The sequence below is a fragment of the Limulus polyphemus genome, unplaced genomic scaffold, assembly GCF_000517525.1.
Source record: "Limulus polyphemus unplaced genomic scaffold, Limulus_polyphemus-2.1.2 Scaffold4072, whole genome shotgun sequence".
Taxonomy (NCBI): Eukaryota; Metazoa; Arthropoda; class Merostomata; order Xiphosura; family Limulidae; genus Limulus; species Limulus polyphemus.
The window spans coordinates 58,933-75,229 of record NW_013669682.1 but is presented as its reverse complement, the minus strand read 5'-3'; the positions used below and the strand labels follow the sequence as shown (position 1 = coordinate 75,229).

Genomic DNA, 16,297 nt, shown 5'->3' with positions numbered 1-16,297 from the left:
CTTAGGATAAACGAATGTAGTTTCATGTTACAATTTGAAGACATTCTAGAAATAAAAAAGGGTAATTTAGGTTTATTTAAATATTTTTTTTGGTTGTTACAAGGTCGGTCGAATTGACTGATTCAGTTTTGAGATAGGGTAGAGAAAGTAACATAAACTATAAAGTTTTACTGAAAAAAAACGTTTGAAATGTATTTAGGAGGTTTTAAGGATTATACAAAGGAAAAGGAGAGGAGGAAAAGTATTTTTAATTTTAACATGAAAATTACTTTGCACATGGACTATTCAAAACAAATACTCAATATATCAATGGTCAAATTTTTATTTTATTAAAAATACTTAAAAAATGATTTTTTCTGTATGTGAAAGACTTATAATATGAACTGAAAGACTGCCAAAATTTGTGAAGATATATATATACACACTATATCGAAAGTAAGAAGTATTAAATCTATAAAGACTTTAATCGAGTAGAAAGAGGTCATATGGTTGGTCAAATTGACCGAGCCTGTGTTGAGAGAGCTAAACAACGAAATGTTGCGTAAAATATTCTGTATAATTTCTTCATTGATCTTTCAATCTATATTTTTATATCCTTCAATCTTATTGAACTAAATAGCAATCAGTGAAAATGCAAGAACCTCTTGCCATGCCCACTTTTGACTTGCTCTGATTTACAATTTGCTAATAAATGTTTCTGAGGCTGAGTCCTATTAAATTTATAACCAATAAAAAGCCTAGAATACAATTAATTGATTAAAGTATGATTCATCCTATGTGTTCTTAGAGATAATTGACAATTTAGCTAATGAGAAAATTGTTTTTCCCACACGAGCATAGTAGGGGAGCTAAAATTGAATTTCTAATGGCTCAAGTCATGTGATTAGAGAGCCAGAAAAGTTCTCTCAGAAAGAAGTGTTTCTCAGCTGTTCACATGAAATTATTCCATGTATTATTTACTTAATGAAAAAAATATTTTGTGGACCAGTAGCATTGATGTGAAGTATTAGAACTAACATAGAAGGATAGTCAATTGCAAAAAAAAAAAGATTACACAGGTGAGTGATATATTCCATGTTCTTCTTGTTTATTCTTTACTTATTATTATTGAAGTAACTAAAAATGTAAAACTTAGAATCTTTTAGGTTAAATTAGGATATATACATAAATAATGATAATATTGTAAGAAAGAAATTGGCAAAAAAATACACCCCCAAAAATTCGTAACTCGGGGGGGGGGGGGAATGTGTAACTTTGTGGTTTGGTACAAAAGATTTTTTTGTAACTTTGAATTTTTGTTAACCGGGTGTTTGTAAATCAGGATCCACCTGTATTTCAGATCTAACCAATCACAATTGAACAGCCTTTCTTTATCTTCAAAAAGATCCTGCTATTTGTATTATACTGGCAGACAAAGGAAAGTGAACAGCTCTATTCAACAAAATGGCTTATGAAAAAAAACTACAACCCATTATATGGATAGGACCTTGCAAGGAATTGAAAAAAAGACCCCTGCTACCTGAACTGTACAAGAACTTTACAAAATTGTCAAGAGATTGGAACCTGAAAACTATTGAACTCTAATAAATAATGGAAGCAACCTACTTCAACTTTATGGTTTACCCAAGATACGTAAACTTGATGTTCTTCTTAGATCTATTGTCAGTGCCATAGACTCACCATGCCATAACACAGTCACATTTCTTACAAAATTTCTTAATCCTTCAACTGTTAATTCACCAGCCAGAATCAAGAACACAAACATTTATAGAGATCTCTAAAACATTCTCCATTCATCCTTCAGATTTGTTAGTCAGTATTAATGTCACTAATGTGTTCCTCAGCATTACCATCAATGTTGTCCTTCACTTGATACTTGAGAGATTAACAGCACACAGGGCCCTACACATTCACATGAATCTCAGCCTGTTAGAATTTCTGACCTTCTACACTAACTTCACCTACTTTCAGTTTCAAATCAATTTCTATGAAGGAACTAGTGACCCTCCTATGGGATCACCTCTATTACCTATTCTCAGCAACATTTTCTTGGAAGATTTTGAAACAAGTGCCCAACAGACAAGTAACTTGAAACCTAAGATTTGGAAATGTTATGCTGATGATGGTGTCCACAAAAAAAAGAGGGGGGTATTCCAAGTGGATAGCAATGGACAGTCTTAATCCTATGCACATAGGCTCAGTCTCTTGCTGAAGAATTAATGATTACTGTAATTTCCAGTTTACTTAGTGCACCTTCACGAAATTTATCTAAGCTTGTAGTAAACATTACAAGTATTTAGTACACAAAAAATCAAATTTTTAATAAATATTTTACTAAAGATTTGTCTATGAATATATTGAGTCAGAGTGTTGATTAGGCTGAGTGCAAGGTGATTTTAATGTTAAGATCAAAAATACTTTTTTCATTTTAAAGCCTTCAAATTTAATATGCATAACCTCAAAAAAAAAACTCCTAAATGAATATCAAACGTTTTTTTAGTAAAACTATTTTATCTCTTATTTTCTATACCCTAACTCTATACAGACTCGGTCAATTTGACCAGCCTTGTAAGTATTACAAAATATACAAAATAAATCAAAGTAATTCTTTGTTTTTTTCTTTCTAGTATGACTGCAGATTGTAACAGAATACATGTGTTATAATTATTTATACTAAACAACTGAAGGCTCATAACAGTTTACATCTGTTTTTATTTCATTTTATTATATTATTGTTCTACAAACATGTCTAACTAATAATCCTGCAATACAATGTTATTTAATTCAACAAGTTCCTAAATTTTACATATTAATTACTTTTATAACAATAAATAAAAAATATGAAATTTAGTACTTACATTTAGCCTATTTTGTTGTTGTTGACTCACCAACGAAAAACCAACTGTTTTATAATGATAGTACTAGTACATTAAATATTTTTTATTTATTTCAAATATGCACCTAAAAACACAAAATAATAATATGCACAAAGAAAATATTGTCTTTTAACTATTATAATTTAATTGCCTTTCTAACTAAGGCATAAGTGTCTTAAGATATTCCCTTAGATACTTGATCTGAACTTGGTGATAACTTTTAATTCTGATGTTTCTGGTTGTTTCTTCTGATGGCTCAACAGGACCAATACTATGGATGGTGTTCCTCTTTCTCTTTCCTGTTTGGATCTACATTTTTTTTTTTTATATGTTTACTTAATGGGGTGGGGTGCTTGTCTTGATTCTTTTGTGATTTCCGGTAAGGTAAACATTAAGGAATCAACCCTTCATATCAACCTCTTGGAACTTTTAGCGGTTAATCAGGTTTGGATCCATGTATTCCACTTGTACGAGGCCACTTGGTAATGACCCATTCAGACAACTCAACTGTGGTATCCTATATCAATTACCAGGAAAGCATTCAGTTAAGCTTTCATTGTTTCCCAACCCTCACTTAACCTTCTCTTCTGGGCCTGTTCTCAATAAATCCACATTGTGGCTTGTCATATTTTTGGTGCAACAAATCTTATTGTAGATTATCTCTGAAGACGAAAAAAACAACAAAAAAAATTTCTCATGGAGTTGTCCCTCAATTGTTGTGTTTTTCAGTGGTTTTACTCATGTCTCAGCACCCCTCACATTGATGCCTTTTCCATTTACAACAATGCTAGGTTTCTTATACTCTGATCTCCTGTTCTGCATGCATCATCACTAAGGTAGTATATATATATATATATATATATATATATATTCTGTCAGGACTGGTCAAGCCTATTCCTTTATTCTTAGCCCTTATTTGTCTCCTCCCTCACGTTCTTTTCTTCATACATTACACTCCATGTTGGGTCCTACTGGTGGCACCTTATTGGCTGGGTCAGTCATTGTTTTGTTTTTTTTGAGCCTTCTGACATCCCCCCCTTTTCCTTCTATTCACTTCTTCAGATTCGTATTTCTCTCTTCCATCCAGCCATATTGTTGCCCTGGCTTCAGGGGTGGGATTTGTTGCATTATATTCTGGACTTTTTTCCTCCCTTCCCATTTTGTTCTTCTGTTCTCCCTTATGGTGTATCAATGGAAATGGTGTATTTTTGCCATTGGCCACTATATAATGCTTTTTCCATTTTTGTTCTTCCATTCCCCCATCTGTCTGAGTTATCCACATAGCTCTTTGGCCAGGGCTTATCTGTCTTGGTAGTTGCTGGGTATGAGGTGGCTCTCTCTGCTGTATTCTGGTTTTACTGTTTCCATCATAATTTGTTTTCTCCTTACTATATATGCTCTTATGTTCCTTTCATCTCCTTGGCTCTCCCTGTTCTTCTAGCCTCTCTGACAGGGACATTGATGTTGTGTTCCATGCCCTTACTTTTCATCCTATTCCTTATACCCTCTCTCCCTTAAAACATATTTCCTCTTTCTTTTCACCTGTGGTCATCAACATTAATTCATATGTATGCTACTGATTCTTCTCACATTTTATTTCATTACTCCTATATTCTTCTCTATTCAGATCATGCTTTTCTCCCAAAAAGGATTGTAGTGCATGAGGGTAATATTGTGTTCACACCTATGTTTCTCCTTTCCATTTTTCATCTTTATTCTCATATGGATCCTGATCACCTCCTCTGTCCTGCCCATGCAGTCCAGTGTTAATTGGCTTGCACTTTTCCCTTTCATGGTTCCTAATTTCATTTCTTCATTCCATGAAATCCTTCATTCACTTGTGATCTTTCTCCTGTTTTTCTCTAACTCTTTGGTTGTTTATTTCTATCATCCATTGGAGGAGATTGTTCAGGCTGGCATGTAGACGTTCTTCACATTATGTACATGATTTGATAATTTCTTCGTCTTTAGGCTATAGACTACTTCTGATTGCTATTCTCCACACTTCATACTGTCTCTGACTGGATAAGTTTTTCATTTTTACTAAATTTTTTCCAGGGCCCCCTCATATTTTACAGGATCCCACTCAGTGGTGTTTTCTGCCAGGGTATACTTAAATCTGCACATTGTAGGACCATCCATTTTTGGTATAATGCTCACCCATGAGATGATGTATTTTATAAGGCAGCTTGAGGGGTCCTCATGCTGATCATTATCTTAAAAAAGGCCTGATCCAGACTGTACCCACTTGCGGACTATCATGAGTAAAGCAAGAAAGGGATCCTTGCACATCCTTCATGCCTAGTTAAAAATAAGATTTTCCTTGTCATTCTTTGCCCTGTTTTTTTTGTTCTAATGGAGTATGGGAGTCTTTGCCACTTACTAGTTTCTAGCCACTGCGGTAGTGGACCATGGAAGCTGTGCCCAATTCCATTCAGTGGAGAGTAAGGCAGTGGTGTTCTCTCTGTGTAGTACAGTTCACTCCTCTGACTACCTTTCTCCCATAACACTACCCGGATGTTGGGTTCCCAGGTGGTCTACTGTTGGATTGGTGAAGGATGTTAAATTCCTGTTCTTCCTCACTGGACCTGAGGAAAAGATGGTAGGGACCATCCTCCTACCATGGCCTGAAAGCAAAATTCCCAGTGCCACCTGATTTTGAACTAGAGTTGACCCACCATGTACAGTCTGATATGCCTTAGCCATACTACACTTACAGCACTTTCATAACCCTGATACAGGTTCTGGACTGTTTGTATATTCCATCTTTTTGTGACACGTCCCTTCCTTTCCAAGTGAAGAGTATATCCTGGTACAGACAAGGTTCAGTCTTCTAAGGGTCTAACCCTATAATGTTCCATGGTATAGAGTGTCATGCTTATTGAGTTCCCTTTGGATACTTGCCAAAGAGGGCTGATATAGGAAAAATTTTGTACTAGTCCCTCCACTACTTCACTGTGAGATTCTTACCTATATGTGAGAAAAGGTTACATATTGAATTGGAAGTTATCATTTTCGAAAACTGAAAATGTATTTCTGACAGATACCTCCATTCTGGTGCATCTTAATTTCTTGTCTAATCTGGAAGTAATGATTGAACAATCAGTATAGAGGGAGCCAGCTGCACTAGGAGGCATTGTTACACTCCTATTGGTGAAGGGTTGTGGCATGCTCATTTGCATGCAACAATGCAGCACTATCATGTGGAAAGACATTAGATTATGTGAGACTCAAGGCTAGTGGTGAGCAAAAACGTTTGCATATAGAGGGCAGCACTGAATATATGAATATATATCTGAAATACATTTTCAGTGTTTGAAAATATTCACTTCAATGACACCTAATACTCACTGCTGCTCTGTGGTCAAGCAACTTTTTGATTTGTGGATGAATAAAGAATAAAAACCTAATGTATTAAAAAATGCTTTAAATGATGACATTTGATATTTTTTTTACCTAACTCTGAATACAAACTAGAATGTTTAAATATAAAGTTAAGTGCAAATGACATCCAATAAGTAGTGTGGTTATATTTTTGTAATTTACAAAATGACTGTCACATGTTAGCTCACTACAGTAGTCACTGACTTGTTGCTCTCTATGGAAAACATGTAAACTCCACATTTTCTTTTGAATAGGCCTTATAAATTGACATAGAGCCATTCTACTTTAGAGAATAATTAAAATGTAACTGTAAGTAGATGTACAATTTTGAATGTGAAGCAGGCATCAATAGTAACTAACTATTGCAAATTAAAATGTGGGTACTTGGAAATAAAAATTATCTTGTATATCATGAACCACAATAGTGGTTCATAATAGGAATTGCACATTTGTTCTGTATTATTATTATTATTATTTAATATTGTCTTACCGACCTACAATAAAAAATGGCTGTGAGTATTGTAATAAAACCTGGGCAATATTACTAAATGCATCATTGTGCAGGGTACTTTCAAGTGTATTTGACTACCTAGCAAATAATAGCAGCTCTATAACTGTTGACAACCAATAATTTTTAATGTAGTTTGTGGTTTATAAGGAACCTCATAATCTAATATACATGTCGTGGATGTAATTTAATGTTTATATGGCAGGCATGACACATGTACCATAGTGATTATTAACTTATTGTTGCAACTGTATTGATGTCACAGATTAACAGTTCTTTAGTCTACGGCGTGATTGATTTGGGCCATGTTATACAAATGTGTAAAACATTATACAAATGTCTATGCTGTTTTCCACAACAGAAGTCTCTAAGCCATAGTTTAAAAGATAACACCAAGCTTGAGCATTGAATGAGCAATCACAATGATGGCTGTTGCTAAGTGTCAAATTATAGTCAATACTACAAGATTGAGAATTTTATAGATACTGCAGATAGAGTAGCTGTCCTATAAGTTAACTGTAAGGAGTGGCAAGAATTGTACAAGCAGGAAATGGTGAAAGTGAGACAGAAATTTTATAGCTATATATTTTATTTAGAAAATAGTTTCAGATAAAGTATGTAGCAATGACTGCCCACCACAGTTTGGGATCATCACAGTGGAAGAAGGTATCTACAATAATAATAATAATGTGTGTGTGTGTGTATGACCAACATAGCTCCATGAAGAAAGAATCTAGAAATCTGAAACTTTGCATCCATACTAAGTGGACCCTGAGGATGTGCACCTGCCTATCATCACTTATCCACATGTATGTGCGTGCACACCTTTTTATGAGGCAAGCTAACCAAAAACCATATAGAAAAGAAGTGTGACTGCCATAGCTCCAAGAGAAAAGAACCTAGAGACCTGAAATTTTGCACCCATACTAAGTGAACCCTGAGGGCGTGCACTTGGGCATTATCACATATCTGATCCATGTGTGTGTGTGCATGCACATGCACATCTTTTTAATGAGGGAAGGTAACGAAAAACCACATAGAAAGAAGTGGTTCCTTATATTACAAATAGAAATCGCAGACAGACACATACATGTGCATCTTTTTAATGAGTAATGTGGCAAGCTAGCAAAAAACCACAGAGAAAAAAAGTGGTTCCTTATATTACAAATAGAAATCAGAGACAGACAGACATGCTTTTTTATTACAGACATACAGCCATCAAAAATGATGAGGCAAGTACTACCACCCCATAGTATACCTTGTAGTATATTGGTTAGATTAATGACTTGTAATATATAGAAAAGCCAGTGCATTTTGGTAACAATGCATTCCAACAATGGCTTTTATGTCATGTTGCTTAGCAACAAAAGTATATCCTGATATTATTGTTAGTCTGTGTACTGAAAGTATAAAATGAAATGTATAAACTACATAATTGAAAAAATATTTGTTGATTTCTTAATTTACAGTCTCTGTTGATTAAATTCAGAAATGATTTAAGTTTAAAATTGGATTGATATTTTTACTTGCATGGTAAATTTTATGCATTTGGCTCTAGGCTAGGTTATCTCACGCTATGTCTTTACTTTAAGGTTGTATATTAATTTCTTTAAATTATACTAACATTCACTACACTTACAAGGTTTCACACAACCCCCTTCATGGCCCTTAAACACCCCTGTCACTAAAATCATAATGGGCAGATACTATACAAACTATTCTACCTTGATAAATGCATTTTGGCTTTTATTACTTCTCTTATTTTAAGAAATCAAGTGTGATGTGTCACACACTGGCTATAAGATAGGTTAGATAATGTGGAGTATAGTGGCATATGTAATTATCTATAATAATTTTGTTGTTATTGTACATTTATGCCAATTTTTATATTTCTGGGAAATATAAATATGTTTAAAATATTCTTGGCTGTTCTTCTATGCTAAAATAAGTTCAAAATACACACAATGACATAGTCATCTAGAATATATCAACCTAATAATGCAAGCAAAGTTGGATAATTTCACTAGTATTAATATAATCAATTCATAATTGTTAATTAACATGTTTTCAACCGTGTAGATTGTGCAGAATGTCACTTTAAGAGGAAATCTGGCAAGCTGCAGCAAAACCGTGAATGCCCTTACTATGGCCAGCACAAAGTAGGAAGAGTAAGGGGAAAATATAACAACTATAAGAAATATTTGTATACATTTGTTATTATATTATGACACACTGTCTAATATTTGCATTGAATCTACATGCATGCATCTATACAACAAGAAAATTTCATATAGCTATCTATATATATGGCTTTAGAATTTAGGAAATCTATAAAGCCTGCACGTATATAGATAGATATAAATACTGGCCAACATGCATTGCATGTGCATGCATGTATTATGTCATGAAGAAATTATTGTCATGTTTTGGAACACTTTCATTAACCACCCTGTAGCTACAAAGAATATCAAAGAAGTTTATGGATATGTTTTGAACGTTTGTAAGTGTCAACGATAGTTCAGCAAATTTTGTTCAGGTGACTTTAGCCTTAAAAATTGTGATGGCAGGGGCCGACATGTTGGAATTGATTTTGATGCTCTGAAGATGCTTGTTGAGTCTAACCCAGGGCAACACCCTCGTGAAATGGCCCTGAAGTTTCATGTCTCTCATGAAACAATACGTAAGCATCTAAAGAACATGGAAAAACTCCATAAAGAAGGTGTTTGGGTGCCTCACGAACTTTCTGATGATCATCATTTCCAATGTGTGAATGTTGCTTTGTCTCTTCTGGCGCATAATGCATGTGAACCATTTTTGGACAGAATTGTCACCAGTGAAGAAAAATGGATCCTATATGCGAATATTAAATGCCAAAAACAATGGCTTAGTCCTAGACAAAAACCACCAGATGGACTCCAAAATCTGGACTCCATCTGCAGAAAGTTATGCTTTGCATTTAGTGGGACATCAAAGGAGTAATTCATTTCGAACTCCTCAACCCACAGTGAACTGTCAATGCAGAGATCTATAGTCAGCAACTGGAACATTTAAATCAAGCCCTTCATCAGAAACGCCCTTCACTTGTCAATCAGAAAGTTGTTCTTCTTCTCCATGACAATGCATGTCCTCATGTGACACATTTGACGCAACACAAGATAATGGAGTTGGGTTGGGAAGTTCTCCCCCACCCACCATATTTTCCAGATATGGCACCATCAGATTACCATCTTTTTCGTTCACTGCAACACCATCTTAATGGGAAAACGTATGCAAATGTGAAAAGTGTTAAAGAGGACATCAACATATTTTTTGCTTCAGAGCCATATGATTTCTTTAATCATGGCATTAACAACCTGATTGTAAGGTGGAAAAGCATCATTGATAAGGATAGAGACTATTTCATTTAATAAGTGTTTTGTTTTGATATGTAAGTTGTTCGGATTTTTTTCATCTAAAGATTAATTTCTGGACGACCTAATATAAAACTCGTGTTGTTACAAAATTCAGTCCATGCGCCATTCCAGTATAGTTTAGTAGTCTCTTCAATTCAGTGTTTACAGAATCCCCATATAGCTACAGGGCATAAATATAGTAGCTATATACATTTTTTAAGCATATACAAAACATGTGGTATCACCAAGCATCACAGTGATCATACATGCAGTACCACTATCAATGATATCTGGAACAATAGCCATCGAATCTGCATGAAGCCAGTCTGAAGGTTGTCAATGTTTCTTGAGAGAGCATCATACACCATTTAAGTATTTCATTAAACTAAACTGTTTCAAATAGGACAGTATTGTTATTATACAGATTTATGTCCATGATGGGCAAAAAAAGCTAAAGAAACAAGATTATTAAAAATGTTAATTTAAAAAGTGGTAATAGGAACCTTCACCAAAAATCTGCAGAAACAAGATGGGTATCTTAAAGTGAAAATGCAATCACCAAAAAAAGTAAACAAGCAAGCTTAAGATTTGAGATGTAGTGTTGACATTATTTCCTCTTGGATGTTGCTGGCTGTAAAGAGGATGTTGCTGTTTACAAAATTATTTAGATCATTTTGTGAGTTGAGTGAATAAATGGCAGATGGGTTTTAATTATAGTAAATACAAGATAATGCAAGTGGGTTATCATAATTTAAATTATAAGTTTAATTTGGATGGGAATGACCTTAACAGGTTATTAAAGACAGGGATCTTGGTGTAGTAGTTGATCAGTCTCTTAAGCCATCCAAGCAGTGTGCTGTTGCTAGTGGTAGGGCAAATAGGAGTTTAGTTGTATCTACAGAAATATTGAATACAAGTCTAAAGATGGTTACAATTTCATTGTATAGATCACTGGTGAGGCTACATTTGGAGTATTATTTTCAGTCTTGGGCTGCTTACCTTAGAAAGGACATTGAATTGTTGGAAAGGGTTCTGAGGAGAGCTGCTAGAATGGAGCTTGGGATGGAGGGGTTTTCAGGAGAGGTTAAGATTTCTGAAATTGTTTTCTCTTGAAAAAAGAAGAGTTAGAGGGGATATTATTGAGGTGTTTAAGGTGTGGGGGACAGAAGATAGATCTGAAATGCTATTTACATGCCCTTGATTTTGAATCTCAAATGAATAAAAAAAGAACTAAAAAAAAGAACATTAACTTAAAAACTGTTATTGATTATGCATTACAAAGTTTTGTGTCATTTGTTTATATCTTTAATTTAAAAACGTAGGAAGAAGATGATTTGAAAATTTCCCTATCCATGAAAGTCGTTGACCAAGGTTCAGGAAATGATTTAGATCCAGCTGGAGTGCAAATAGCGTAAGATCTGCTTCATATAATTTCATCATCTTGACTGTTAAAGTAATTATTATGTGATAACCTCTACCTGAAGAGCTGTTAAAATTCTCCAGTGATAATTACAATTAATAATAATAAATAGTATTAATTATGGGTAATAGTAATTTTAAAACGTTTGTGTGACATCTCTGTCTTATCACTCTACTGAGTATTAGGAAGGTACTTGGATGCATTTCAAATATTCAAAGTTAACTGAAAGTGTATTCTATTCATATGATTATCTGCAGTAAAACTCATAACTTACACAGTGCTTTCTAACTTCTTGTGTATTATACAGTTTTTTTTAAGGACAAAAAACTAGTTTAAGTCCAATGATCCACAAGGAGCAATTAAGTTAATTTAGTCCTTTAAAAGGATCAGCAAAGATAATGTTTTCAGCTAAGAACTTATGTGGCTGGTTATACAAAATTGAAAAATAGTTATTAATCTTTGGGAAGAAATGGAGGAGGTATGGGGAGGTCCAGACTCTCTGGACCCTTCTCCTAGATCTGTGCCTGTTTTAATAACAATAAAAAATACAGTTATGCAATTATAAATTATGACCATAACACAATGTAAAAAAAACAGTAGCTTTACACTTAAACACTCGTGTAGTCAGAGAGTTAGTGGTGGGTTCTACCAGCCATTTGCTTTCCCTCTAACCAGCAGTTCAAAAGAAGTAACAGTGACAGATAGCCTTAGTAGCTTTGCTTAGTAGCAATGGGAATTGAACCCAAGACCCTCAAATAATGAAGCCATGCTGACTCAAAGCTGAACAAATTTGAAGTATAAAATTAATCTTATAATGGTAAAATCAGGTTTTGATATCTTCAGAGCACAGATACTCTATTATGTAGCTTTGTACTTAAAACAAATAAACATTATGGCAATATTTCAATTACTTGGATAGCTGGAATAATATAAATAATGATAATCAGAAACCCTAACTCTGATTAGTTGGTTATTTTTTTGACAGTCAATATAATCATAATTTTGATTAATCAACTGTTGGGATAATTTAAAAAGGTAATAATAAGAAACATCAATTTATTAGTTGATTATTTTCATGAAAATCAATTTAATTATAATTTTGATTAATCAGTTCATGGAATAATCTAAAACAGTAACTAACTGAAGTTAATTTGTTTGTTTATTTTATGGCAAAGCCACATTGGGCTATCTGCTGGATCCCACTCTGTGGCTAGTGTTGCCCAGGCAGGTGTGCTTTTTCTTTTCAATTCCACACTAGCAACCATTTTCACTATAATTACTACAGGATGCAACAGGCTCTGTTGAAATGGGGTGTTCCATAAGACCATCTAGGTGCCTACCAGATGGTATTACCTTATTATGGACTGCCACTCATGGACTATCATGAATAAAGCTAAAGGGGATTCTGCTTGTCTCTGCCAATCTTCAGGTTGAATAAATCGGGGTCAATTTGCTTTGAAAAATGTAGGGAACTTGGTTCCCTATTGCAGTTTCCAGAGCATTGTGCATTGTTCCTCAGGACCCCCCCCCCCCCAGACTCTACTGATGGATCTTGGGAGTCCTTACTACCACAGTTTCTAGTCACTGGGGTAGCAAACAGAGTCATTTCCTCCAGAGTGTTCAAGTGTGCTCCTCCACTCTTAGAGAAGTGGGTGAAGTTGGGTGCTCTCCTACTTTGGTACTTGGATGTTTTTCCCAGATGTAAGTAGGAGTGGCACCAGCCTCTGAGGAAGTTACTCGTAATTCCGGTTAAGATTTGACACAAAGCTATCCGGTTGGGGGTTGCATGGCCCTTCTCTTTGATCAATGTCAGTTTTGTATATCATTCATGGAAGGAGGTCCACTATCTCCTCATAGTTCCAAACACAAAGTGGTCCCATCCTAAGTCCTTGGTTGAGCACAGGTTCCATGTCCTCTCCATAATTCCAGGGTCAAGTAGAATACATCTTGCCCATTTGGTTGGGGAGTGAGGATGAATGTTCATAATTCCAGACTGGATGAGTTCTGTCTCTTTGGTTGAGTATGGCATACACGATCTTGTCATTCCGAGCCTGAGGTGTTGCCTTTTGGACTTCTTCAGGTGGAGGAGAAAGTTTGTCCACTTCAGTGTTGCTTACTTTCTCGTTGTGATTCCAGTGGAGCAAAACTTATCACTCTGTGGCTACAGGTTGGGATCCAATCAAAAGTATATATAACATTGCAGTCCAGTAGCCCTAGCCACCAATGTGGGATATAGGTACCACAACCTCTTAATTCCAACCCTGAGTTGTGGAACCTTGGCTCTCTGGGTGGGGCTGTCCTATACTGACAGTTACTCATATTCTATTCCACCTTTGATATAGGAACTGAATTCCTGGTGAAGATCATACCTGTTCTGGATGTTATGCAGTTCCCCCACTCTTGCACCATCTTTATCTTGGTACACTTCTGTTCTATACAGACACTTTCTGTATGGTTCATGCCTGCACTGGTCCCTCCACTTTCTCAGTTTGGGATTCTAGCTATATTGTCAGTGGACATATATATGTTTTGGAAGATAACATTTTCCTAAGCTGCAAATGTATTTCCAATAATACTTGCCTCTGCTGACACTCTCCCACTACCTCTCCACTAAATGCCAGTTTATGTCTTGAAAAAGTGAATATTTTATCTGAATGAGGTGCTTATGTACAGTACTTAAATAGAGGGTGCATTGAAGTTGGAGATATTTGCAAATTAGAATTTGCCAAGGGCATTTGAGTGGGGTAGAAAAGACTGGAGTAAGCATTTTCAATACTTAGATGGGTAAAGAGTGGAAACTCTGGAGATCAAGAAATAGCTATAGTGTCAATGGAGGTAAGTATTATTGGAAATACATTTTCAGTTTAGGAAAATGTTAACTTTTGTTAGGTTTAGAATGTTCTATTTTATATCTATGGAAATATTTCATATTATAAATTGGATATTTGAATTTTAAAAATTTCTGAGACTACATTATCAATACTTTGAATTAGGGCTAAGCTTTGATGTCAATTTTAAGACAAGATTTCAGATATAGATACTAAATTTCTTTTTTCATGTATATTTTTTATTTAATGTTATAAAAGTAACTAAGTTGTAAAAAATTAGTAAGTTATTGTAGGTAACTTTAAATGAAATAAAATACATGTGATCAATGATCAAACATGAACATGCTGGTAATTGGATCTGTTGTTCACAGAAAGCTGTCTGGTATATTAATTAGCTGTTACTGTTGTTTGAGAGGGTCAAAATTCAATTGGAAATGGAAAAAACTAAATGAAAGAATCTATTAGCTTAGGCTGTAAATATAAATAGTGTTTAATTGTCTGTTACAATGTGCAGACATTCTAGAATGCAAAAGGGTAACTTGGGTTTATTTTGTTTGCTTTTTTTTTTTATAGTAAGTAGAGATTGGTCAAATTGACCCAGTCTGTATAGTGTTAGGGTAGAGAAAGCAACAAATAAAATATAAAGTTGAACAGAAAAAGCAACAACTTTATTTAGGAGGTTCTAGAAGTTATACAATTGAAATTTGGAAACTGTAAGATGAAAAAAGCGATTTTTAATCTTAACAGTAAATTGGAGTCCGAGTCAAACTCTGACATTAATTGACAGATGAATCTTTAGTAAAAAATATGATTTTTGTACACAAAATACTTGAACTGTTAACTAAAAGCTTGATAAATTTTATGCATTAAAATTTATAGTATGTATACTTTCATGGTTATCTTTTGGTTATACAGTGGTTGCAAGGTCGGTCATTTTGACCAACACCATATTGATAGAGTTAATAGAAGTTGTTGTTGTTACTATTATAGTACATTCATTACCTTTAATTTGAGAAATTTTGTATGAGGAAAAAATGACCATAAACTCCAGAAGAAGTGTATATTTGTTTCACTAACATTAAATTTTTACAAATAAATACAAACTTATTCTGCAGTTTATAGTGTTTTTTTTTTTCATAGAAGATGTCTAAGTTACTCCAATCAACATTTAGTTGAATGATTTCAGAAATTTCAGTTAGATTTTTAAGTTATATTGAAATGTTTTAAAATTATTTTCTATGTTCTTTGGTACACACTTTTTATACCACTTTTATATTCAATTTTGGATATAAAACTAATTGGTAATTCACTATGATTGTGAGTTGGGTGATAACTCTGTTTCTGTTGATAGCTTTCTATAAAACCACAATTATGGTGTTAAATACTAGAAGCTGATGAGGCAGTTAAGTCATAATGGCATAATCTTTGTATTTTATAACAAGCAAAATTACCCCCCCCCCCAACCAGTGACATGAAAGTTTAAAAAAGTTAGTCTATAAATTTAAATTATTACATGGACTTAAAAAAGGGGTAATTGTGTTGCACTCTTGGTTTCATTCAGAGCCAAAGGTGTGAGCTACTTATACTGCCCACCGTGAAAAGTAATTGTTGAGCATTTCAGTCATACTATGAGCCACTCAACATTAAGATATATAAATCAACATTTTTATTCTTTAAGTTGCATCACATTTTGAAATGTGAATGATAGTGTGATTAATCCTTAACAATTTAGTGTAGAATGTCCTACATGCAAAATAAAATTTGGCATCAATATTATTCATGCCTGTTCTCCTGTGATTTCAAAAGTCAATGGTGAGCCTTGCCTGCATGTTCAGCTTTTCAAACTAAGGACAGATGAATGCTTGGATAGACACCTCAGTTTGCAATAT

The 16,297-nt window shown here is 34.3% G+C and overlaps 1 protein-coding gene across 1 annotated transcript in view; it reads left to right on the top strand.

Moving 5' to 3' along the window:
• Positions 1-16,297, top strand: part of LOC106470538 (nucleolar protein of 40 kDa-like) — a 53,470-nt gene that overhangs the window by 26,201 nt on the left and 10,972 nt on the right. Inside the window, exon 4 of the mRNA XM_013931098.2 lies at positions 11,483-11,571. Coding sequence (XP_013786552.1) covers positions 11,483-11,571 — 89 coding nt within the window. The remainder of the gene's footprint in view (positions 1-11,482; positions 11,572-16,297) is intronic.